Source organism: Monodon monoceros, unplaced genomic scaffold, assembly GCF_005190385.1.
Source record: "Monodon monoceros isolate NGI ecotype Baffin Bay Population unplaced genomic scaffold, NGI_Narwhal_1 Super_Scaffold_4, whole genome shotgun sequence".
NCBI lineage: Eukaryota > Metazoa > Chordata > Mammalia > Artiodactyla > Monodontidae > Monodon > Monodon monoceros.
The window spans coordinates 5286730-5314053 of NW_021703781.1; the positions used below are offsets into that span (position 1 = coordinate 5286730).

At 40.4% G+C, this 27324-nt stretch overlaps 1 protein-coding gene across 4 annotated transcripts in view; it reads left to right on the forward strand.

Annotated features, from left to right (window-relative positions):
* The window catches only part of TBCE (tubulin folding cofactor E), a 109753-nt gene that overhangs the window by 18090 nt on the left and 64339 nt on the right, over positions 1 to 27324 (forward strand). For 2 of the 4 annotated variants that reach the window (XM_029244661.1, XM_029244658.1), the window contains one exon: positions 15219 to 15352. In XM_029244661.1, coding sequence (XP_029100494.1) covers positions 15250 to 15352 — 103 coding nt within the window. In that variant the 5' untranslated portion in view covers positions 15219 to 15249. Of the gene's footprint in view, positions 1 to 200; positions 468 to 14278; positions 15353 to 27324 lie in introns of those variants that run through there. The other 2 variants (XM_029244660.1, XM_029244659.1) reach the window with 2 other exon arrangements.

Consider the following 27324-nt stretch of genomic DNA (forward strand, 5'->3'; position numbering starts at 1 on the left):
AAAGTTAACAAAATACTTTTAAAATTGTAATATAATAATATGTGTGTTTCTTTTTCTTTTCTCTTTTTTTTTTTTCTGGCCACACTGCATGGCATGCAGGATCTTAGTTCCCCAAGCAGGGATTGAACCCATGCCCCTGCAGTGGAAGCACGGAGTCTTAACCATTGGACTACCAGGGAAGTCCCTTTTTTTTTTTTTTTTAAATGGTGTGTGTTTCTTTATTAATATGTTAACAGTCTAGTGGCAGGTCTAATAAATATTGTAATTTTGAAGTGGTGATGAATGTAACATTTATTTTGAGATATCTGTAATGGCTGTAGTGTTACATAAATAATTCTGATCACCGGTGCTGCTAATCCACCTGATTTTTTTTTCTTATTTTTATAATTTAGGAAATGCTAAATTTCAGTTAGAAGTTAGTGAAAAATCTTCAGTTTGGAGATACCTTGAGAGTCTATGGACCTCAGGTAAAGAACACCTTGCTTAGGCTCTGTATGGGTAATCAGCCTAGCACTCCAACTTCCTGGTCCCACTTTGCTCTTATTAGTTGCCTCTGATCCCCTGTCTCATGACTTGTATTATGTTTCTTTGACCAGCCTTCCTGGAGACAGGCTTAGGGTTTCTGAGAATCATCCACCTGGACTGTCTGTTATTGTGCTCTCCCCACTTTGGGGGAGAGTCATCTGTGCTTTCTTGAATCCACTGAAGCCAGATAATTAACCTTGACCCCCCTCCAATCTGAATTTCTGATGGTCATGACTTAACCACTGAGATATATTCCCTCCCACATTTTATTCCTAATAAACATGTATAGTAACTCAGATCCTGACCTCTCTTCTCCTTTCTTGTCTTCTCAGATAATGATCAACCTCATTCTGCCTCTCAGAGGCACTGGGAAAAATAGTTTTCAATAAGAATGAAGAAAACTTGATTGAGAAGAATGGATGCTAACATTTTATGGAGAGGGAAAAAGTTGCCCATGAAACATTGAATTAGATGCTGTTGGGAAGAGAGAGTGTGATAGATAATGAAAGCCCTGGAAGAAATAGCCCCAAATTTTTATTTAGGAAGAGATATTGTGGCAAAAGCACAGTAACTGAACTTGTGATTTCAGTGATCCTTCCTAGGAAGATATATGCAGTACTGTGAATATCACTAAAATTTGCTGGGATAGGCTCATTATTTGAATGGAAATATATGTCTTTGTTCAAAACAATCCAGTGTAAGATTTGTGAGAATGATAGTGGATATCAGGAATATACATATACTTGTTGGGAGCCAAGAGTTTTGGCATTAGAGTGGAAAACATGAATGACAAAAGGAGAAAAAAGTAGAAGAGATCTATGGATCATGCTATAGATCATTTGGTAAGAAGGAGAATAAGGTTGTTGCTCCCCTAGTGCAGATTACAAAAGTGACACAGAACTGTAATATTAACAGCCAAGGAGTTATTTGCTTGGACATATTGAAAGATAATTGGAGTCCAGCACTAGCTGTTTCTGAAGTCGTTTCTATCTGCTCACTTCTTACAGACTGTAATCCTGCCGACCCCTTGGTGGGAAGTATTGCCTCTCAGTATATGACCAACAGAGCAGAACATGACAGAATGGCCAGACAGTGGGCCAAGAGATACACTACATAAATTGGGTTTTCACAACTCTTTTTTTAAAAAATATTTATTTATTTATTTAGGCTGTGCTGGGTCTTACTTGCGGCACTTAGGATCTTTGTTGCAGCATGCAGGATCTTTAGTTGCAGCATGTGGACTCTTAGTTGTGACATGCAGGATCTTTTAGTTGCAGCATGCGGACTTCATAGTTGTGGCATGCGAACTTTTAGTTGTGGCATGCATGCAGGATGTAGTTCCCTGACCAGGGCTTGAACTGGGGCCCCCTGCATTGGGAGCATAGAGTCTTACCCACTGGACCATGAGGGAAGTCCCGGTTTTCACAACTCTACGTTATTTGTCTGTCACAGAGCTGCTTATGATTTTGAAGGGGTGGGGGAGGGTGGGAGTTGGTAAAGAGTAGAGTATTTCTATAACATATTATTCAGTGTTATTTCCTAAGATTTTGTTGTAATTTAAGGTATCTTGCTACAGCAGATAGAATTGGTAATAACAACTATTAAAACTATCATTAGTTCTGCAATATTAGCTGAAATGCAGTACAGAGAAGATAGACATTTGGGTTCAGTTTCTTGTCTGTAAATTTAAAACAGCTTAATTTTGTATAGGTTACCCACATGACCTTTTACGTAAAGTCTTTCCAAGACTACACAGTTATTTTAAAAAATTGGAACTAGTTTTCCCTTCTTGGAAGGGAATATTGATATTTAACAGCTTTTTTTTGGCCAGCTCTGTGCGGCATGTGGGATCTTAGTTCCCTGACCAGGGATCGAACCTGTGCCCCCTGCAGTGGAAGTGCAGAGTATTAACCACCGGACCGCCAGGGAAGTCCCACTACTTAACCGCTTTTAGAGACTCTCATCTCATATATTAAAATGGACACGTGGCTATAAGACACCATATAGGAAATGAGTATTAATGTATTTTATTTTATATGCAAATCTGCTTTATTGTGAAAAGATAGAGGTTTGAATCAGGACTTGTGAAAACCTGTAGTAAAATACCTTAAGCTGTTAACTGTAAGGCGTGGAATAGGAGTTGCTCACTGGATTGGTTCTGTGTCGTCGACTACTTAAGTGTGCATTTGTTACTGTGCTAATAAACAAATATTAAAACAAACAAAAAAGTGGCACAAAAATAAGAGTTGTGATCGAAGATTTCAACTATCTTAAGTTCTGCTAGAGGCCCATTCCTTTCTAGGGACAAGATCTGATTTTTTTTTTCCTGACCATTTAAATTCCTTGGAAGAAACAAAATGAGAGAAAAGATTACTTTGGTTTGAAATCTCATTAACAAGGAGGAAGAAACAGGTGAAGTAGAAGATCCTGAAATGTTGTGGGAAAAGAAACTACTATTTTTTTTAATTAATTTATTTATTTTTGGCTGTGTTGGGTCTTCGTTGCTGCACGCGGGCTTTCTCTAGTTGCGGCGAGTGGAGGCTACTCTTCGTTGCAGTCACATGTTTCTCATTGTGGTGGCGTCTTTTGTTTCAGAGCACAGGCTCTAGGCATGCGGGCTTCAGTAGTTGTGGCACAGGGGCTCAGTAGTTGTGGCTCCCAGGATCTAGAGCACAGGCTCAGTAGTTGTCGTGCACAGGCTTAGTTGCTCCGCGGCATGTGGGATCTTCCTGGCCCAGGGCTCAAACCCGGTCCCCTGCATTGGCAGGTGGATTCTTAACCACTGCGCCACCAGAGAATCCCGAAACTCTAGTATTTTTGAGAGTCTCCCTAAACAATTAAAATGTTGAATATAATCAAACTGCTTCCTTGGGTATCAGGAAAGTATATTTTGAAAAATGGAGAATTACCATACTTTTAAGATTTAGTGTCCCAGTTAAAGCTGAATCGAAGTTATATGAAACCTAAAATTTGGGGAATTAAATTTCAAATTATTTTTTAAATTGTAGTAAAATACAGATAATATAAAACCATCTTTTTTTTGGTTTGTTTTTTGTTTTGGTTGCTCTGGGTCTTAGTTGTGGCATGCATGTGGGATCTAGTTCCCTGACCAGAGATGGAACCTGGGCCCCCTGCATTGGGAGTGCGGAGTCTTATCCACTGCGCTACCAGGGAAGTCCAAAATATACCATCTTAACCATTTTTAAATGTACAGTTTAGTAGTGTTAAGTACATTCATATTATTGGTCAACCATCAGCACCATCTGTCTCCAGAGCTCTCTTAATTTTGCAAAACTGAAAATTGCAAAACCATTAAACAACTCCTTATTTCCCCCTCGCTGCAGCCACTGGCAGCCACCATTCTGCTTTCTCTCTGAAGTTGACTATTCTAGGTCCCTCTTTTAAGTGGAATCATACAATATTTGTCCTTTTCTTTTTTTGAGCCATGCCAGGTGGCTTGTGGGATCTTAGTTCCCCGACTGGGGATTGAACCTGGGCCCTTGGCATTGAAAGCGTGGAGTCCTAACCACTGGGCCACCAGGGAATTCCCCAATATTTGTCCTTTTGTGACTGGCTTATTTCACTTAGCATAATATTTTTGAGATTCATTCACATATCATGAGGCAGAATTCCCTTCATTTTTAAGGCTGAATGATCCATTGTGTGTATATACTGCATTTGGTTTATCCATTCATCCATCAACGGACATTTGAGTTGTTCCCACCTTTTGGCTGAATAATCCTGCTGTGAACGTGGGTGTGCAAATGTCTGCTAGAGTCCCTCCTTTCAATTCTTTTCAGATTATTTTATTTGAGGAAGTATGTAGTATCTCATCATTAAGACCATACAGGAAATAGACAGTTTAGATTTTAAAAACAAATTAAGAAAAAAATCAATAAACCAATAGGAAATGGACAAAAGATTCTGAACAGGCAGTTCACAGAAAAGGAGATCAAAATGAATAGATGCTTAGCTTCCCTCATAAAAGGAAATGCAAATAAAATACGTATTTCACTTATCAGACTGACAGGTAAATAGAAGTGTGTTAATATTCTGTGAAGGGAAAGGTTGTGATGATACGGGGGCTTATACACAGCTAATGGAATTGTAAATTGGTTCAGCCACTAGAAAGGGGCATTTGTCATTACTCATCAAAATTAGAAATGCATGTACCCTTTGACTTAGCAATGCCCATTTTGAGAATGTTTACTACAGATATTTTTGCACAAGTGTAAAAGATAAATGTGCAGGATTAATCCTTGCAGTATTTTTTGCAGTTGAAAAAACTTGGGAGTAACCTAAATGTCAATCAGTTTGAGGACTAGTTATATAAATTGTTATGTCTATACAAGTCCTATGCAGCCATAAAATATTTAAAAGCTCCTGACATGGCTGTGGATAAATTTCTAGCATGTATTATTGAATGCAGGTATAAGGAGTAGAATCACATATATAGTATGCCGTCATTTGTGTAAAGAAAGAAAAGAATGTATTTGCTTGTATATGCATAAAATATGTATGGAAGTATCTATAAGATACAAATAAAGCTGTTGTCAGTGGGAAGGGAGAATGACTGGCTAGAGTGGAAGGGAGACTTTCAGTGTGTTCCTTTTTGTACTTTTAAGTATCATCCATTCAAAAATTAGGTGAAAAAGATATGCATAGAAAAATGCAAAGGGGATTACTAAAAATGGAAAAAGTCCCAAACCAATGACTTTTAGACCCTTGAACAAACCTCTTAAGAAAATATCAGTAAGGTGGAACCTCAAAATCAACTTGTGAAAAAACGTGAAGACAAGAAAAAAGCCTTTAGGATTGATTTAGACTAAAAAGTAGTGTAAGAAGGCCTACTCCTTGGGTATAGTAATAGATTTCTTTCTTTTCTTTCCTTTTTTCCTTCCCTTCCTTCTTTTTTTTTTTAAATAAATTTATATATTTTATTTATTTATTTTTGGCTGCATTGGGTCTTCGTTGCCGCGCACAGGCCCCCTCCAGCTGCGGGGAGCAGAGGCCACCCTTCCCCACGGTGGCCTCTCCTGTTGCAGAGCACAGGCTCTAGGCGCACGGGCCTCAGCAGTCGCAGCAAGTGGGCTCTAGAGCGCAGGCTCAGCAGCTGTGGTGCATGGGCCTAGTTGCTCCACAGCACGTTGGACCCTCCCAGACCAGGGCTGGAACCCGTGTCCCCTGCACTGGCAGGTGGATTCCCAACCACTGTGCCACCAGGGAAGCCCCCTCTTTCTTTTCTTTTTTTCATCTTTTAGTAATATATCTGTTTTAACTTTAAATCCTAAACATTTTTAAACATAAAAAAGAGAAAAATAGTCTTCCTTATGTTTGGGGGTTATGTTCCAAGACCCCCGGTGGATCCCTGAAACTGCAGATAGTACCAAACCCTAATTATTCTCTGTTTTTTTCCTAAACTTTATAAATTATAACTTATAAATTAGGCACAGTAAGAGATTAACAATAACTAATAATAAAATAGAACAATTATAATCATATAAAAGTAATAAAAGTTATGTGAATGTGGTTTTTGTCTTAAAGTATCATACTGTACAAATTCAGTCCCTTTTCCAATTATGCACGTGGCCATAACTTTTGCAGTTTGAGGTATGACAGCAAAACTAGTGTGAATTTCTATTTCTTTCTTCACATTTTCACGGATAGGTTTTTTTCTTACTGTAGATCTTAGCAACCTCAGCATATGATTTTATTTTCTTTCCTTATTAAGTGGAGAACTTTCACCTCTTCACGTAAAGGAAGCACTTTATGGCTTCTCTTTGGCATATCTGAATTGCCAGCATCATTACTCATGTGCTTTAGGACCTTATTTAAGTAAAATAAGGGTCACTTGAACACAGGCACTGCAATACCTCGACAGTTGATTTGATAACCAGATGGCTACTAAGTGACCAGCGGGCAAGCCAGGGGAATTCGATGAGAACAGTGCATTATTCCTCCCTCTTTTCAAAATCATCCTTCTTTTCCTCCTCATTAATAGAAAAAAACAAAAATCACTTGTTCCGAAAACATTCATACAACTCAGAGGTGTATAAGCTAATAAGTGAAAGTATTCCTTATCTTAGCCCATTCCTCCTCTGTTTGATTGACAAGAGTATATCTCCTGGCTGACTGTATTTTGATTTCAGCGAAACATTTCACAAAGTTCATGACATTCTTGAATGTGAGCTGGATAGGCTTGTAACTGAAAAGTTTTACCCGTGGGTCTTCAGTCAGTGTCTTATATTCTTTTTTTGTCTTTGTTTTTACAAAAATTGCACAGCACACAGCTGGGAGAGATAATATGTTGGATTATCGAATGTTTAATGTATATAAATGTAAAGTCCTAAATTTATAATAATATAATGTATTAACTTCTACCTCAAACATTAGATATACAAGTACAGGATAGAGAAGACCTGATTTGAAAGCTCTTGATGAGAATTCCTAGGACTTTGTAGAAAGAATTAAACAAGTAGATTTTGTCTTGGTGTCAGTGTCAGTAATTAACTTTTTTTGATGGACAATTTGGTCATGGCTTTCTAGACTCTTAAACATATTTATTTACTTGGAATAATTGTCTCAAGAATTTTTCCTAAGGAAATACTTCAAAGACATAATAATTTAAAAATGAAAGATGTTTTCAGCTGTTTTCTTTGGGATAGTAAACAATGAAAACATAACAATAGAGAAAAGATTCAATTGTGGTATCTACATGTCAAGATTCAAGTGATTAATGTGATTCTGTGGCTGTATAGAAAAATGTTTACAGAATGTTAAAAGAAGTAGAACAGAAATTATATATCTCTATTGTAATAAAATTCTATTTATATGTTAATGAGATTTGAAAGGGCATTTAAAACTTTTGAAAACTTTTTTAGGGTAATGTAATTATAGTGAAATTTAAACATTTTAATTTTTTTTGTTGTTGTTGTTTTTTTGCGGTACGCGGGCCTCTCACTGCTGTGGCCCCTCCTGCTGTGGAGCGCAGGCCCCGGACGCGCAGGCTGAGCGGCCATGGCTCATGGGCCCAGCCGCTCCGTGGCATGTGGGATCCTCCTGGACCGGGGCTCAAACCCGTGTCCCCTGCATCGGCAGGCGGACTCTCAACCACTGCGCCACCAGGGAAGCCCAACATTTTAATTTTATGATCAGAAAGTGATAGTAACTCAGAAATGGGTACAGAGTTTATTTCATTGTAATCTTAATAGCAAGCAACAGTCTTTCCCATGAAAAGGGGGAAAAGTGAAATGTAATATTAGGCTACATTATTAGATGTGTGATGTTCAGACCACTGAACCCACACATAGGTCAAGTCACATTTGGAACGTGGTTTTCAGTTTTAGGTATTGTATTTTAAGAAAAGAATCAGTAAATGAATTATGGAGGAGAACTTGGAATTCACATGAGGGTGGAGCTGGGAATGTTTACCCTGGGAAAGGGTTTAGGAGGTGGGGACAGGAAGAGGAGAGAGGAGAAATAATAACATAATAGTGGCCTTCAAATATATATATATATTTTTTGCAGTATGCGGGCCTCCCACCGCTGCGGCCTCTCCCGTCGCGGAGCACAGGCTCCCGACACGCAGGCTCAGCAGCCATGGCCCACGGGCCCAGCTGCTCCGCGGCACGCGGTATCCTCCCAGACTGGGGCACGAACCCACGTCCCCCCCATCGGCAGGCGGACTCTCAATCACTGCGCCACCAGGGAAGCCCGTGGCCTTCAAATATTTAAATGTCAGCTGGAAAAGGGAATAGTTTGATTCTCTATAGCTGCAGAGGGCAGTACCAAAATCAGTAGGTGGAAATGATAGGTAGGGTGGTATATTTCTTCTCTTTTTAAAGAACTGTTATTCAGTAAGCAGAGTCACTTGAAAATTAAATGGGCTGTCTTCATTAATTAGTGAACATGTATTGGGTTGGCCAAAAAGTTTGTTTGGTTTTTTTTGGTATGATTGCTCTAGTAGCACTTAGTTGTTTTTAACTTCATTCGAAACAATTTTGTTAGATTGTATGTGACAGCTGTCATATCAGTGTGCATTTAAAAAAAGACATAAATATTGGTGAATTTTTGTGTTTGTCCATTTTAATATTGAAGATGGAAGGAAAAAAGCAACATTTTCGGCATATTATGGTTTATTATTTCAAGAAAGGTAAAAATGCAACCGAAACACACAAAAAGATTTGTGCAGTGTATGGAGAAGGTGCTGTGACTGATTGAATTTGTTAAAAGTGATTTGCGAAGTTTTGTGCTGGAGATTTCTGGTTGCACGATGCTCCACGGTCAGGTAGACCAGTTGAAGTTGATAGCAATCAAATCAAGACATTAATTGAGAACAATCAACATTATACCATGCGGGAGATAGCCGACATACTCAAACCAAATCAAGCACTGAAGATCATTTGCACCAGCTTGGTTACATTAATCTCTTTGATGTTTGGGCTCCACGTAAGTTAAGCGAAAAAAACCTTGACCGTATTTCTGCATGCGATTCTCTACTTAAATGTTACGAAAACGTTCCACTTTTAAAACAGATAATGACAGGCTATGAAAAGTGGATACTGTACAACAACGTGGAATGGAAGAGATCATGGGGCAATTGAAATTGACCACCACCAACCACACCAAAGACTGGCCTTCATCCAAAGAAGATGACGTTGTGTATATGCTGGGATTGGAAGGGAGTCCTCTATTATGAGTTCTTTCCAGAAAACCAAGCGATTAATTCCAACAAGTACTGCTCCCAGTTAGACCAACTGGAAGCAGCACTGGACGAAAACCATCTAGAATTAGTCAACAGAGAAGGCATCATCTTCCATCAGGATAACATAAGACTGCATGTTTCTTTGATGACCAGGCAAAAACTGTTCCAGCTTGGCTGGGAAGTTCTGATTCATCCGCCATATTCACCAGTCATTGTACCTTTGGATTTCCATTTATTTAGGTCTTTACAAAATTATGTTAATGGAAAAAATTTCAATTCCCTGGAAGACTGTAAAAGGCACCTGGAACAGTTCTTTTCTCAAAAAGATAAAAAGCTTTGGGAAGATGGAATTATGAAGTTGCCTGGAAAATGGCAGAACGTAGTGGAACAAAAAGGGTGAATACGTTGTTCAATAAAGTTCTTGGTGAAAATGAGAATTGTCTTTTACTTTTACTTAAAAACTGAAGGCACTTTTTGGCCAACCCAATATATTTAAATAAAAGGCTTAACCAAGGCTCACTTGGCGCCTGGATGCACCTAACCAAGGAACAGTGACATGCCACTCATAACTAAGTGAGCACCTGACTTCAGGACAGTTTGACTAGACACTAACTGAGAGGGAGGGCTTGGGTTAGGGGTGATCGAAGTGGCGGTGTTAGCAACAGGCCATGGAGGTCCAGGGTGGACCAGTAACTGGCATCAAGTGGGTCTAACCAAAGAATATAGGGGGCTTCCCTGGTGGCGCAGTGGTTGAGAGTCCGCCTGCCGATGCAGGGGACGTGGGTTCATGCCCTGGTCCGGGAAGATCCCAAATGCCGCGGAGCGGCTGGGCCCGTGAGAGAGGCCTGCGTACCGCAAAAAAAAAAAAACAAAACAAAACAAAAAAAAACAAAGAATATAGGGACTTATTGGGTGACTGGCCAGAGGGAGAGAGAACCAAGGCATAGGTCACCAAGACAAGGATCGTTTCTGGACCCTCACAGAAGCTCACAATATCAAGAAACAATTATTAGAAGGGTTAAGAGACTAGACAGGATCATCAAAAACACATGATACAGGGCCTTCCCTGGCAGTCCAGTGGTTAGGACTCCATGCTTTCACTGCCAAGGGCCCAGGTTCAGTCCCTGTTTGGGGAACTAAAATCACAAGCCGTGCAGCAGGGCCAAAAACCCAACAAAACAAAAACATGATGCAGAGCCAATTAATTACTGACCTTAGATACCTTCTACCTAATGATCTCAGGTCCTGTGGGCACGACATAGAGATGGGAATGAAAAGAATTGTTACTGGGCTTCCCTGGTGGCGCAGTGGTTAAGAATTCGCCTGCCAATACAGGGGACATGGGTTCGAGCCCTGGTCCGAGAAGGTCTCACATGCTGTGGAGCAACTAAGCCCATGTGCCGCAACTACTGAGGCTGTGCTCTAGAGCCTACAAGCCACAACTACTGAAGCCCACGTGCCCTAGAGCCCGTGCTCCGCAACAAGAGAAGCTTCCGCAATGAGAAGCACGAGCACTGCACTGAAGAGTAGACCCCGCTCGCCACAACTAGAGAAAGCCTGCAAGCAGCAACAAAGACCCAAGACAGCCAAAGAAAATAAATTTATTAAAAAAAAATAATAGTTACTAGAGATCAAATAGGATCGAGCAGGTGAAGGAACTTTATAATTCATGAATTACTTATGTATGTTAAATGAAAATGAGAACGACTTCCTAATGTCTTCTTTCCTCACTTCTGCCATTTATGCCACTTGGTTTCCTAATCACCAGTTGACCACTGACCCGTTCTTCTCGCCAAGATATTCTCGCTGTGAGCCTGATCTGCAAGGTGGTCCCCTTAGGCCGAGCCCTGGCCCAGAGCTTCACACTGACTGTGGGGCCTGTTTGTGAGTTTCTGGGTTTGATTAACACCCATGCACTCTGGTTCATGGAACCAAGATTCGGCCTACTGTTGATACTAACTTCTTGTAGGAATGGTGCTCTACAGTGATCTTACCAGTTTTTCTCCTCAAGGGCTAGAACTTCGCCTCTGACCACAGGCTTGTGATTTGGGCCCTACCTACTGACCAGACCTCTTAGCTGCTGACTCCACATGTGTCTAAGCTTACTAAAACATGGCTTCCTCACACCTGCCTCACCTTCCTATTGACTTTATCATCAACTTGTCTGAACTGTTTTGACTTTTCCCACCAATTTGAGGTTCTGGGCTGATTTCCCTTTTGCTTTTCAACTACCAGGCAAGTTTAGATCTAGATGTTGGCCCCTTCCTGACTGCCCTGTCCTCCCATGTTTATCTTTGTTTGTTTGTTTCTTTCTTTTTGTTGGTGGTGGTGGTTTTGTCCTCCGGTATTTAAACCGTCAAAATTCAGCCCCCCGCCTCCTTTTTTAATTGCGATATTCACCTTATTTTGGTGTTATAGAACCAAACACACAGCATCTCAGAGGTTTGCCTGTATTTATTTATTTTTTAAAGCAATATTTAAAAAGATATTTATTTATTTGGCTGCATCAGGTCTTAGTTGTGGCGCACAGGCTCTTCATTGTGGGGCACGGGCTCTAGAGCGCATGGGCTCTATAGTTGTGGTGTGCAGGAACTAGAGTGCACGGGCTTAGTTGCCCTGTGGCATGTCGGATCTTAGTTCCCTGACCAGAGATCAAACCTGCATCCCCTGCATTGGAAGGCAGATTCTTAACCACTGGACCACCAGGGAAGTCCCAATCAGTATTTTTTTTGATTGAAGCATAGCTGATTTACAATGTTGTGTTAATTTCTTCTGTACAGCAAAGTGATTCAGTTATACATATATATACATTTTTTTAAATATTCTTTTCTATATAGTTTATAATAGTATATTGAATATAGTTCTCTGTACTATACAAGTAGGACCTTGTTGTTTATCCATCCTATATATAAAACCTTAAATCTGCTAACCCCAGCCTCCCACTCCATCCCTCCCTCAACTCCCTTCACGTTGGCAGCCACCAGTCTGTTCTCTGTGTCCCTGATTCTGTTTCATAGATAGGTTCATTTGTGTCATATTTTAGATTCCACATATAGGTGATGTCATATGGTATTTGTCTTTCTCTTTCTGACTTCACTTAGTATGATAATCCCTAGTTGCATCCATGTTGCTGCAGATGATATTATTTCGTTCTTTTTTATGGCTGAGTAGTATTCCATTGTATATACGTACCACATCTTCTTTATCCATTCCTCTGTTGATGGACATTTAGGTTGTTTCCATGTCTTGGCTATTGTGAATAGTGCTGCTATGAACATAGGGGTGCATATGTCTTTTTGAATTATAGTTTTGTCTGGATATATGCCTAGGAGTGGGGTTGCTGGATCATATGATAATTCTATTTTTAGTTTTCTGAGGAACCTCCATACTGTTTTCCACAGTGACTGTACCAACTTACATTCCCACCAACAGTGTAGGAGGGTTCCTTTTTCTCCACACCCTCTCCAGCATTTGTCATTTGTAGACTTTTTAATGATGGCCATTCTGACCCATGTTAAATAGTCCATTGTAGTTTTGATTTGCATTTCTCTAATAATTAGCAACTTTGAGCATCTTTTCATGTGCTTATTGGCCATCTGTATTTCTTTGGAGAAATGTCTCTTTATGTCTTCCGCCCATTTTTTCGATTGGGTTGTTTGTTTTTTTGTTGTTGAGCTGTAGGAGCTGTTTGTATATTTTGGAAATTAAGCCCTTGTCAGTCGCATCATTTACAAATATTTTCTCCCATTCTGTAGGTTGTCTTCATTTTGTTTATGGTTTCCTTTGCTGTGCAAAAACTTCTAAGTTTGATTAGATCCCATTTGTTTATTTTTGCTTTTATTTCTGTTGCATTGGGAGACTGACTTAAAACATTGGTACAATTTATGTCAGATAGTGTTTTGCCTATGATCTCTTCTAGGAGTTTTATGGTGTCATGTCTTAAGTCTTTAAGCCATTTTGAGTTTATTTTTGTGTATGGTGAGAGGGTGTGTTCTAACTTCATTGATTTATTACATGGGGCTGTCCAGCTTTCCCAGTACCACTTGCTGAGCCAGAGGAGGAAAAGCCAGAAAGAATAAAAGAAAACCAGGTTTTCCTCTGACTTTTTCTTAGGGGTTTTTTCCCTTTTTCTTTTAAATATTATATTTCCCCAGGGTTCTGTCAGTGACTCTCTTTTTCTTTCCACCCTCTTTTCTTTGCACCTAATACACTTTCAGTCTCATCCACTGTCATGGTTATCAGTTATAAATTGTGCTGATGACTCCCAAAAACACACTTCTAGTGAAAACGTGTCTTTTGAACTAGAGTCCTAAGTCCATCATGACATTCTGTAGGCACCTCAAACAAACTCTCTTCCCTCCCAAGCCTAGACTTCCTATTGTATTCCTCATGTTGGTGTCTGGCACCACCATAAACCCTAGACAAAATCTTGTCTTCCTAGTCTTCAATTTTACCATTTCTATCCATTTAATCTCCAGACCCCGTTCTAGCTCTTAACTTTCTCTAAAATCCATACCCTTCTCTCAAGTCTAACTGCCACTGGACTGTAAGCTTCTGAGGCAGGAATCACACATGTAGGGTTTACTGTGTGCGGTGTGAGGTCCATGCATTAGCCAGCATGTGGTCAGTGCTTAGTATGTGTTGAATGAATGGATGGAGGCGAGTGCCTTGGCTCAAGCGGTCATTGTTTTCACCCAAATTACAGCAATATTTCCCTAACTGGCCACTCTGCTTTTAACTTCCTTTCAGTGTATTGTCTATACTGCCACTGGTGTGATACGTCTAAAATACAGGAAAATCTGTAAATAATTTAATGTGTATTTCTGTGAAATATAAAGTCTTACAAAAAGTCCTAACCTTGGGCTTCCCTGGTGGCGCAGTGTTTGAGAGTCCACCTGCTGATGCAGGGGACACGGGTTCATGCCCCAGTCCAGGAAGATCCCACATGCCGCGGAGCGGCTAGGCCCGTGAGCCATGGCCGCTGAGCCTGCGTGTCCGGAGCCTGTGCTCCGCAACGGGAGAGGCCACAGCAGTGAGAGGTCCGCGTATCGCAAAAAAAAAAAAAAAAAAAAAAGTAACCACTATACCATTACCACAGCTAAAAATTTAACCATTATGCTTTCCCTTTTTTTCCCAAAATAAATGGATTTTGTCTTTGCCTTATGGGAAGCAATTATTCTTGAATATCATCAACTATTTAGTCAGCATTCAAATTTTCAGTTTTCTCATAATTTATTTTGAAAGTTATTTACAGTTTTTAAGAATTTAGGTTCTAAATGAAGTCTGTACATTGCAGTTGGCTTACATTTCTCTTAAGTTTCTTTTAATCTCTTTGTTTTCCTTCCATCTTGCTCTTTTTCATCTGTTGAAGAAACCAACTTGTTGAAGTGGGAGTTGGACCTAGTGATCATTCCTAGATAGATGATACTTTTCTCTTAGGCTCCTTGTTTTTAGGGTTCTGAAATTTTCTTTTTTTGCTGCACCATGCAGCTTGTGGAATCTTAGCTCCCCGACCAGGGATCAAACCTGCACTCTTGGCAGTGGAAGTGCAGAGTCCTAACCACTGGATCGCAAGGGAATTCCCTGAATTTTTCATTGTACGCGTTCCTTCCTGCATCTGTGGATTTGTGTTTCTCCTTCCTGGAGAGAGAACCATGCTGCCTGTTTCCTTTCCCTTTTCTCTGTAACCTTTATCCCCCTCTCTTCTATTCTCCTTCCCTTCCCACCCCCTTCAGTCATGTGATGTGAGCTAACTGGAGTTAAGCGAGCTTTCTTAAAAAAGGATTAAATTATCAAAATATAGTTAGAGAGTAAAGTAAAGTCAAATTCTGAGAGTCTGGTACCTAAACCTTTAGGTTCTTCCCTTCACCAAAATGTGAAGACTAAATTGGGTAGAAGCGTTGACCTCATGAATAGCTACGTAAAGTTAAAAAAAATATTTTTTTAAGAGTTTTACTACGTCCTTGTCAATGTTGTGTTTTCTTCCTAGATCTCCTCATATTTTGGATTCCGGCAATGTTATGATGAATGACACTTTGACATCAGATGTCATTGGTCGGAGAGTCGAAGTTAATGGAGAACATGCAACAGTGCGTTTTTCTGGCGTTGTCCCTCCTATGGCAGGTAATTTATGATTTGTGTGTGTGTATTTATTTTGTAGTTTCTGGGTAGGCTTCTCAGCAGTGCTTTATAACACCAGTTTTGAGGAAACTAACAACCAAGTTATATATACCTCTGATATACAGTTGTTTTCTTTCTGTGACAATATCCTGTGATATCCATGGCTTTATTTGATTACACACTTATCTAATTATTCAGTGTTGCTATTTTATATTAAGTCAACCTTAAAATATCTTCTGAGTAAACTTTAAACACTAATTAAAAATCTTGAATTCCCATAATCCTAAGCTCAAAAATGAAGTAATATTTGTGGAATTTCTCTTATCGTTAATCCATGTGTATGTTGTAGTTTAAATTGATATAAATACAATTTTGTGTTACCGTTTTTAACTTATGATTTGGTATATATTTATCTGTTTCTGTAGCATCATTTTACTTGTATTTCCTTTTTTATTGAGATATAATTGACATAATATTAGTTTCAGGTATACAACATAATGATTCAGTGTTTGTATACATTGTGAAACTATCACCACAATAAGTCTACTTCACGTATATCACCACACATACTTATACATTTTTGAGAATTTTAAGATCTCTCCAGGACTTACTTATTTTATAGCTGGAAGTTTGTACCTTTCGACCTCTTTCACCCATTTTAGCCACCTCCATCCTCCACCTCTGGCACCACCAATCTGATCTGTTCTCTGTATCTATGTGTTCTTTTCTTTCCTCCTCCCTCCCTCCCTCCTTTTCTTCCTTCGTTCCTTTCGCCTTTCCTTCCCCTTCCTTTTTTGTTTCTTTTATTTATTTATTTTGTGAAGTTTGAGTATTTATTATTTTTGCATTTATGTATATATATTTTTAACATCTTTACTGCAATATAATTGCTTTACAATGGTTAGTTTCTGCTTTATAACAGTGAATCACTTATACGTATATCCCCATATCTCTTCCCTCTTGCATCTCCCTCCCACCCTCCCTATCCCACCCCTCTAGGTGGTCACAAATCACTGAGTTGATCTCCCTGTGCTATGCGGCTGCTTCCCACTAGCTATCTGTTTGACATTTGGTAGTGTATATATGTCCATGACACTCTCTCACTTCGTCCCAGCTTACCCTTCCCCCTCCCCATGTCCTCAGGTCCATTCTCTACATCTGCATCTTTATTCCTGTCCTGCCCCTTGGTTCTTCATAACCATTTTTCTTTTCTTTTTTTTTTTTTTAGATTCCATATATATGTGTTAGCATACGGTATTTGTTTTTCTCTTTCTGCCTTACTTCACTCTGTATTACAGACTCTAGGTCCATCCACCTCACTACAAATAACTCAGTTTCATTTCTTTTTATGACTGAGTAATATTCCATTGTATATATGTGCCACATCTTATTTATCCATTCATCTGTCAGTGGACACTTAGGTTGCTTCCATGTCCTGGCTGTTGTAAATAGAGCTCCAGTGAATGTTGTGGTACATAACTCTTTTTGAATTATGGTTTTCTCAGGGTATATGCCCAGTAGTGGGATTGCTGGGTCATACGGTAGTTCTATTTTTAGTTTTTTAAGGAACCTCCAAACTGTTCTCCATAGTGGCTGTATCAATTTACATTTCCACCAACGGTGTAAGAGGGTTCCCTTTTCTCCACACCCTCTCCAGCATTTATTGTTTGTAGATTTTTTCATGATGGCCATTCTGACCAGTGTGAGGTGATACCTCACTGTAGTTTTGATTTGCATTTCTCTAATAATTAGTGATGTTGAGCATTCTTTAATGTGTTTGTTGGCTGTATGTATTGTTTGTTGACTATATGTATATCTTCTTTGGAGAAATGTCTGTTAAGGTCTTCTGCCCATTTTTGGATTGGGTTGTTTGTTTTTCTGGTATTGAGCTGCATGAGCTGCTTGTAAAGTTTGGAGATTAATCCTTTGCCAGTTGCTTCATTTGCAAATATTTTCTCCCATTCTAAGGGTTGTCTTTTGGTCTTGTTTATGGTTTCCTTTGCTGTGCAAAAGCTTTTAAGTTTCATTAGGTCCTATTTGTTAATTTTTGTTTTTATTTCCATTTCTGTAGGAGGTGGGTCAAAAAGGATCTTGCTGTTTTTTATGTAATAGTGTTCAGCCTATATGTTTTCTAAGAGTTTTATAGTGTCTGGCCTTACATTTAGGACTTTAATCCATATTGAGTTTATTTTTGTGTATGGTGTTAGGAAGTGTTCTAATTTCATTCTTTTACATGTAGCTGTCCAGTTTTCACAGCACCATTTATTGAAGAGGCTGTCTTTTCTCCATTGTGTATTCTTGCCTCCTTTATCAAAAATAAGGTGACCATATGTGCATGGGTTTATCTCTGGGCTTTCTATCCTGTTCTGTTCTATCCTGTTCCATTGATAGCTACACAGGCTTCTTGGTGGCTACAGCAGCAGCCTTAGCATCTCATGGGCCTCCTTTTTGTATCCATTCAGCCAGTCTGTGTCTTTTGGTTGGAGCATTTAATCCATTTACATTTAAGGTAATTATCGATATGCATGTTCCTGTTACCATTTTCTTAATTGTTTTAGGTTTGTTATTGTAGGTCTTTTCCTTCTCTTGTGTTTCCTGCCTAGAGAAGTTCCTTTAGCATTTGTTGTAAAGCTGGTTTGGTGGTGCTGAATTCTCTTAGCTTTTGTTTGTCTGTAAAGTATTTAATTTCTGCGTCAACTCTGAATGAGATCCTTGCTGGGTAGAGTAATCTTGGTTGTAGGTTTTTCCCTTTCATCACTTTAAATATGTCCTGCCACTCCCTTCTGGCTCGTAGAGTTTCTGCTGAAAGATCAGCTGTCAACATAATGGGGATTCCCTTGTATGTTATTTGTTGTTTTTCCCTTGCTGCTTTTAATATTTTTTCTTTGTATTTAATTTTTGATAGTTTGATTAATATGTGTCTTGGCGTGTTTCTGCTTGGATTTATCCTGTATGGGACTCTCTGCGCTTCCTGGACTTGATTAACTATTTCCTTTCCTGAATTAGGGAAGTTTTCAACTATACTCTCTTCAAATATTTTCTCAGTCCCTTTCTTTTTCTCTTCTTCTTCTGCGACCCCTATAATTCGAATGTTGGTGCATTTAATGTTGTCCCAGAGGTTTCTGAGACTGTCCTCAATTCTTTTCATTCTTTTTTCTTTATTCTGCTCTGCAATAGTTATTTCCACTATTTTATCTTCCAGGTCACTTATCCATTCTTCTGCCTCAGTTATTCTGCTATTGATTCCTTCTAGAGAATTTTTAATTTCATTTATTGTGTTGTCCATCATTGTTTGCTTGCTCTTTAGTTCTGGTAGGTCCTTGTTAAACGTTTCTTGAGTTTTCTCCATTCTATTTCCAAGATTGTGGATCATCTTTACTATCATTACTCTGAATTCTTTTTCAGGTAGACTGCCTATTTCCTCTTCATTTGTTAGGTCTGGTGGGTTTTTATCTTGCTCCTTCATCTGCTGTGTGTTTTTCTGTCTTCTCATTTTGCTTATCTTACTGTGTTTGGGGTCTCCTTTTCGCAGGCTGCAGGCTCATAGTTCCCGCTGTTTTTGGTGTCTGCCCCCAGTGGCTAAGGTTGGTTCAGTGGGTGTGTAGGCTTCCTGGTGGAGGGGACTAGTGCCTGTGTTTTGGTGGATGAGGCTGGATATTGTCTTTATGGTGGGCAGGACCACGTCTGGTGGTGTGTTTTGGGGTGTCTGTGACCTTATTATATTTGAGGCAGCCTCTCTGCTAATGGGTGGGGTTGTGTTCCTGCCTTGCTAGTTGTTTGGCATAGGCTGTCCAGCACTGTAGCTTGCTGGTTGTTGAGTGGAGCTGGGTCTCAGTGTTGAGGTCTCTGGGAGAGCTTTTGCTGTTTGATATTACATGCAGCTGAGGGGTCTCTGGTGGACCAGTGTCTTGAACTCAGCTCTCCCACCTCAGAGGCACAGGCCTGACACACCGCCGGAGCACCAAGACCCTGCCAGCCACATGGCTCAGGAGAAAAGGGAAAAAAAAAGAAAAGGAAGGAAGGGAGGGGAGGGGAGGGGAGGAAAAAATAATTGAAAGAAAGGTATTTTAAAAATTATTGAAAATTAAAAAACTAAAACTTAATTTTAAAAAAAGAAAGAGGGAGTAACCAAACAGAAAAGCAAATCCACCAATGATAACAAGCGCTAAAAATTATATTAAAAATAAACAAAAATGGACAGACAGAACGCTAGGAGAAATGGTAAAAGCTAAGCTATACAGACAAAATCACACAAAGAAGCATGCACATACATACTCACAAAAAGAGAAAAAGGAAAAGAATATATATATATCTATATGTTAAAAAGAAGGAAGAGAGCAACCAAATCAGTAAATAAATCGAATGATAATAAGCTCTAAATACTAAACTAAGATAAACATAAAACCAGAAACGAATTATATGCAGAAAGCAAACCCCAAGTCTACAGTTGCTCCCAGAGTCTACTGCCTCAATTTTGGGGTGATTCGTTGTCTATTCAGGTATTCCACAGATGCGGGGTACATCAGGTTGACTGTGGAGATTTAATCCCCTGCTCCTGAGGCTGCTGGGAGAGATTTCCCTTTCTCTTCTCTGTTCACACAGCTCCTGGGGTTCAGCTTTGGATTTGACCCGCCTCTGCATGTAGGTCACCTGAGGGCATCTGTTCCCGCCCAGACAGGATAGCGTTAAAGTAGCAGCTGCTTCGGGGGCTCTGGCTCACTTAGGCCGTGGGGAGGGAGGTGTATGGAATGCGGGGCGAGCCTGCGGCGGCAGAGGCCAGCGTGACGTTGCACCAGCCTGAGGTGCGCCGTGTGTTCTCCCGGGGAATTTGTCCCTGCATCCTGGGACTCTGGCAGAGGCGGGCTGCACAGGCTCCGGGGAGGGGAGGTGTGGATAGTGACCTGTGCTTGCACACAGGCTTCTTGGTGGCGGCAGCAGCAGCCTTAGCGTCTCATGCCCGTCTCTGGGGTCCGCACTGATAGCCGCAGCTCGCGCCCGTTTCTGGAGCTCGTTTAGGCGGTGCTCTGAATCCCCTCTCCTCGCACACCCTGAAACAATGGTCTCTTGCCTCTTAGGCAGGTCCAGACTTTTTCCTTGACTCCCTCCCGGCTAGCTGTGGCACACTAGCGCCCTTCAGGCTGTGTTCACACAGCCAACCCCAGTCCTCTCCCTGGCGGGTGAGCAGACAAGCCTCTCGGGCTGATGAGTGCTGGTCAGCACCCATGTTCTGTGCGGGAATCTCTCTGCTTTGCCCTCTGCACCCCTGTGGCTGCGCTGTCCTCTGTGGCTCCGATCTTACCCCCCCCCCCACTACCTGTCTTGCCAGTGAAGGTCCTTCCTAGTGTGTGGAAACTTTTCCTCCTTCACGGCTCCCTCCCACTGGTGCAGGTCCCGTCCCTATTCTTTTGTCTCTGTTTTTCCTTTTTTCTTTTGCTGTACCCAGGTACGTGGGGGAGTTTCTTGCCTTTTGGGAAGTCTGAGATTGTCTGCCAGCGTTCAGTAGGTGTTCTGTAGGAGTTGTTCCACATATAGATGTATTCCTGATGTATTTGTGGAGAGGAAGGTGATCTCCACGTCTCACTCCTCCATCTTGAAGGTCTCTCCCCCTTTCCTTTCCTTTCCTATCCCTTCCTTTCCCTTCCTTTCTTTTTTCTTTTCTTTCTGAGGGTTGTCCTTTCGTCTTGTTTGTAGTTTCCTTTGTTGTGCAAAAGCCTTTAAGTTTCATTAAGTCCCATATGTTTATTTTTGTTGTTATTTCCATTACTCCAGGAGGTGGATCAAAAAATATCTTGCTGGGATTTATGTCAAAGAGGGTTTTTCCTATGTTTTCCTCTAAGAGTTTTATAGTGTCCAGTCTTACATTTAGGTCTCGACTCCATTTTGAGTGTTTTTTTGTGTATGGTGTCAGGGAGTATTCTAATTTCATTCTTTTACATGTAGCTGTCCAGTTTTCCCAGCACCACTTATTGAAGAGACTGTCTCTTTTCTCCATTGTATATCCTTGCCTCCTTTGTCATAGATTAGTTGACCATAGGTGCGTGGGTTTATCTCTGGGCTTTCTTTCCTGTTCCATTGATCTATATTTCTGGTTTTGTGCCAGTACCATACTGTCTTAATTACTGTAGCTTTGTAGTATAGTCTGAAGCCAGGGAGTCTCATTCCTCCAGCTCCATTATTTTCCCTCAAGACTGCTTTTACTATTCCGGGTCTTTTCTGTTTCCATACAAATTTTAAGATTTTTTTGTTCTGGTTCTGTAAAATATGTCATTGGTAATTTGATAGGGATTGCATGGAATCTGTAGATTGCTTTGGGTAGTAGTCATTTTCACATTATTGATTCTTCCAATCCAAGAACATGGTATATCTCTCCATCTGTTTGTATCATCTTTAATTTCTTTCATCAGTGTCTTATAGTTTTCTGCATACATGTCTTTTCTCTCCCTAGGTAGGTTTATTCCTAGGTATTTTATTCTTTTCGTTGGAATGGTAAATGGGAGTGTTTCCTTAATTTCTCTTTCAGATTTTTCATCATCAGTGTATAGAAATGCAAGAGATTTTTGTGTATTAATTTTATATCCTGCAGCTTTACCAAATTCATTGATTAGCTGTAGTAGTTTTCTAGTGGCATCTTTAGGATTCTCTATGTATAGTATCATGTCATCTGCAAACAGTGACATCTGCAAACAGTGACTTCTTTTCCAATTCGTCTTCTTTTGATTTCTTTTTCTTCTCTGATTGCCATGGCTAGGATTTCCAATACTGTGTTGAATAATAGTGGTGAGAGTAGACATCCTTGTCTTGTTCCTGATCTTAGAGGAAATGCTTTCAGTTTTTCACCTTTGAGATGTTTGCTGTGGGTATGTTGTGTATGGCCTTTATTATGTTGAGGTAAGTTCCCTCTGTGTCCACTTTCTGGAGAGTTTTTATCATAAATGGGTGTTGAATTTTGTCAAAAGCTTTTTCTGCATCCATTGAGATGATCATATGGTTTTTATTCTTCAGTTTTTTAATATGGTGTATCACATTGAGTGATTTGCATATATTGAAGAATCCTTGCATCCCTGGGATAAATCCCACTTGATCATGGTGTATGATCCTTTTAATGTTTTTTGGATTCTGTTTGCTTATATTTTGTTGAGGATTTTTGCATCTACATTCATCAGTGATATTGGTCTGTAATTTTCTTTTTTTGTAGTATCTTTGTCTGATTTTGGTATCAGGGTAATGGTGGCCTCATAGAATGAGTTTGGGAGTGTTCCTTCCTCTGCAGTTTTTTGGAAGAGTTTGAGAAGGATGGATGTTAGCTCTTCTCTAAATGTTTGATAGCATTCACCTGTGAAGTCGTCTGGTCCTGGACTTTGTTTGTTGGAAGATTTTTAATCACAGTTTCAATTTCATTACTTGTGATTGGTCTGTTCATATTTTCTATTTATTCCTGGTTCAGTCTTGGAAGGTTATACCTTTCTAAGAATTTGTCCATTTCTTCCAGGTTGTCCATTGTATTGGCATAGACTTGCATGTAGTAGTCTCTTAGGATGCTTTGTATTTCTGTGGTGTCTGTTGCAACTTCTCCTTTTTCATTTCTTTTTTTTTTTTTTTTTTTTTTTGGTTTTTGTTTTTTTTGTGGTACGCGGGCCTCCCACCGCTGTGGCCTCTCCCACTGCGGAGCACAGGCTCTGGACGCGCAGGCTCAGCAGCCATGGCTCATGGGCCCAGTCGCTCCGCGGCATGTGGGGTCCTCCCGGACCGGGGCACGAACCCATGTCTCCTGCATGGCAGGCGGCCTCTCAACCACTGCGCCACCAGGGAAGCCCTCTTTCTTTTTTTTTGTGTGTGTTACGCAGTCCTCTCACTGTTGTGGCCTCTCCCGTTGCGGAGCACAGGCTCTGGACGCGCAGGCTCAGTGGCTGTGGCTCACAGGCCCAGCCACTCTGTGGCATGTGGGATCTTCCTGGACTGGGGCACGAACCCGTGTCCCCTGCATTGGCAGGCAGACTCTCAACCACTGCGCCACCAGGGAAGCCCTCGTTTCTTATTTTATTGATTTGAGTCCTCTCCTTTTTCTTGATGAGTCTGGCTAATGGTTTATCTTCTCAAAGAACGAGCTTTTAGTTTTATTGATCTTTGCTGTTGTTTTCTTATTTTCCATTTCATTTATTTCTGCTCTGATCTTTATGATATCTTTCCTTCTGCTGACTTTGGGTTTTGTTTGTTCTTCTTTCTCTAGTTCCTTTAGGTGTAAGGTTAGATTGTTTATTTGAGATTTTTCTTGTTTCTTGAGGTAGGCTTGTATTGCTATAGACTTCCCTCTTAAAATTGCTTTTGCTGCATCCCATATGTTTTGGATCATCATGTTTTCACTGTCATTTGTCTCTAGGTATTTTTTGATTTCCTCTTTGATTTCTTCAGTGATCTCTTGGTTATTTAGTAACATATTGTTTAGCCTTCCATGTGTTTGTGTTTTTTACGTTTTTTTCCCTGTAATTCATTTCTAATCTCATAGCATGTGGTCAGAACAAATGCTTCGTATGATTTCAATTTTTTTTAATTTACTGAGGCTTGATTTGTGACCCAAGATGTGATCTGTCCTGGAGAATGTTCCATGCGCACTTCAGAAGAAAGGGTTATCTGCTGTTTTTGGATGGAATGTCCTGTAAATATCAATTAAATCTCTCTGGTCTATTGTGTCATTTAAAGCTTGTTTTTTCTTATTAACTTTCTGTTTGGATGATCTGTCCATTGGTGTAAGTGAGGTGTAAAGTCTCCCACCTTTATTGTGCTACTGTTGATTTCCTCTTTTATAGCTGTTAGCAGTTGCCTTCTGTATTGAGGTGCTCCTATGTTGGTTGCATGTATATTTATAATTGTTTTATCTTTTTCTTGGATTGATCCATTGAGCATTATATAGTGTCCTTCCTTGTCTCTTGTAACATTCTTTATTTTAATGTCTATTTTATCTGATACGAGTATTGCTACTCCAGCTTTCTTTTGATTTCCATTTGCATGGAATATCTTTTTCCATCCCCTCACTTTCAGTCTGTATGTGTCCTTAGGTCTGAAGTGGGTCTCTTGTAGACAGCATATATATGGGTCTTATTTTTGTATCCATTCAGCGAACCATGTCTTTTGGTTGGAGCATTTAATCCTTCACGTTTAAGGTAATTATTGATATGTATGTTCCCATTACCATTTTCTTAATTGTTTTGGGTTTGTTTTTGTAGGTCCTCTTCTTCTTTTGTGTTTCCCACTTAGGGAGGTTCCTTTAGCATTTGTTGTAGAGCTGGTTTGGTGGTGGTGAATTCTCTTAGCTTTTGTTTGTCTCTAAAGCTTTTGATTTGTCTGTCAAATCTGAATGAGATCCTTGCTGGCTAGAGTGATCTTGGCTTTAGGTTCTTCCCTTTCATCACTTTCAGTATAGCATGCCACTCCCTTCTGGCTTGTAGAGTTTCTGCTGAGAAATCCCCTGTTAACCTCGTGGGAGTTCCCTTGTATGTTACTTGTTGTCCCTTGCTGCTTTCAGTAATTTTTCTTTGTTTTTAATTTTTGCCAATTTGATTACTTTGTGTCTCGGCGGGTTTCTTCTTAGGTTAATCCTGTGTGGAACTCTCTGTGGACTTGGGTGGCCACTTCCTTTCCCATGTTAGGGAAGTTTTCGACTATAGTCTCTTCACATATTTTCTTGCGTCCTTTCTCTCTCTCTTCTCCTTCTGGGACCCCTGTAATGCGAATGTTGTTGCGTTTAATGTTGTCCCAGAGGTCTCTTAGGCTGTCTTCATTTCTTTTCATTCTTTTTTCTTTATTCTGTTCTGCAGCAGTGAATTCCACCATTCTGTCTTCCAGGTCACTTATCCGTTCTTCTGCCTCAGTTATTCTGCTATTGATTCCTTCTAGTGTATTTTTCATTTTGGTTATTGTATTGTTTACCTCTGTTTGTTTGTTCTTTAATTCTTCTAGGTCTTTGTTAAACATTTCTTGCATCTTCTCGATCTTTGCCTCCATTCTTTTTCCAAGGTCCTGTATCATCTTCACTGTCATTATTCTGAATTCTTTTTCTGGAAGGTTGCCTATCTCCACTTCATTTAGTTGTTTTTCTGGCGTTTTATCTTGTTCCTTCACCTGGTACATAATCCTCTGCCTTTTCATGTTGTCTATCTTTCTGTGAATGTGGTTTTTGTTCCACAGGCTGTGGGATTGTAGTTCTTCTTGCTTCTGCTGTCTGCCCTCTGGTGGATGAGGCTATCTAAGAGGCTTGTGCAAGCTTCCTGATAGGAGGGACTGGTGATGGGTAGAGCTGACTGTTGCTCTGGTGGGCAGAGCTCAGTAAAAGTTTAATCCGCTTGTTTGCTAATGGGTGGGGCTGGGTTCCCTCCCTGTTGGTTGTTTGGCCTGAGGTGACCCAACACTGGACCCTACCCAGGTTCTTTGGTGGGGCTAATGGCAGACTCTGGGAGGGCTCACGCCAATGAGTATTTCTCAGAACTTCTGCTGCCAGTGTCCTTGTCCCCACAGTGAGCCACAGCCACCCCCCGCCTGTGCAGGAGACCCTCCAACAGTAGCAGGTAGGTCTGGTTCAGTCTCCTGTGAGGTCACTGCTCCTTCCTCTGCATCCCGATGCACACACTACTTTGTGTGTTCCCTCCAAGAGTGGAGTCTCTGTTCCATCAGTCCTCTCGAAGTCCTGCAATCAAGTCCCGCTAGCCTTCGAAGTCTGATTCTCTAGGAATTCCTCCTCCTGTTGGCAGACCCCCAGGTTGGGAAGCCTGACGTGGGGCTCAGAACCTTCATTCCAGTGGGTGGACTTCTGTGGTATAATTGTTCTCCAGTTTGTGAGTCACCCACTCAGTGGTTATGGGATTTGATTTTACTGTGATTGCGCCCCTCCTACCGGCTCATTGTGGCTTCTCCTTTGTCTTTGGATGTGGGGTATCTTTTTTGGTGAGTTCCAGTGCCTTCCTGTCGATGATTGTTCAGTTAATTATGATTTCGATGTTCTCGCAAGAGGGAGTGAGAGCACGTCCTTCTACTCCACCATCTTGAACCAATCAATGAATATTTAAAGTCAGCTGATGAGCAACCTTAATTGTTAATTAAGCAATGTTGTGTACCATGTGTTTTTACATATGCTCTCCACTTTGAACAAGAACATTATTACAACTCTAACATTATAACAACAACTCTAAAATATAGATGTTATTTGTCCCATTTTTATCGATGAAGAGACCAAGACTCAGGTCTCAAAGCTTTCTTGTAAAGAGCTGGGATTTAAATCTCTGCTTTAGAACCCATACCATTTCTGTTCCATTGCTTCTCAAGAATATGAATATTTTAAAATTCTTGACACATATTGCCAAGTTGCTGTCTGAAAGTATTGGGTCAATGTCCAGTTCTTGGAAACTTCTAATACCCCAGTGTTCTGGGAAGCAGATTTAGATGGAGAGTCACATTTAGGAAGTTTACTGTTCAAAAATTGTATTAGGGAGTACTCTTAGGATTGATCCTAATGAAAGGGAGTGGATTGGGCGGAGGGAGAAGTTGGGCTGTGATTATTCTAAATAAGGGTTTCAGCTGACCCCATGGGGGAACGCTGAAGATAGGAAGGCCCTTCAGAGTCTTTCATAGTTGAGGTATGATAATCTTTCACTGGGTTCTGGTTGCCTTAGGTAGGAGGTGTGCTCTGGGGCAAGGTGCTTTTTTCAGTGGAGACAATTCTAAAAGAGGGCCCACACTTGAGTGCTAACTGCCAAAAGCCAGTACGCCCAGCAGCTCGGGGGAATACGTTCCAGTTCCTAAAGGCAGATTGGAGTGGCACCTCACAAATACAGTAACTTAGAAGGAAACTATTTATTGATAGTTTAGCAAATCTGATGTGGTATATATTACTTTCATTTATTAAATTGCCTGTGATTTTGATACTTTCTTCATGTATATATCATCAGACATTTTTTCCCCCTGAAAATCGTAATTTTGCAAAGCGG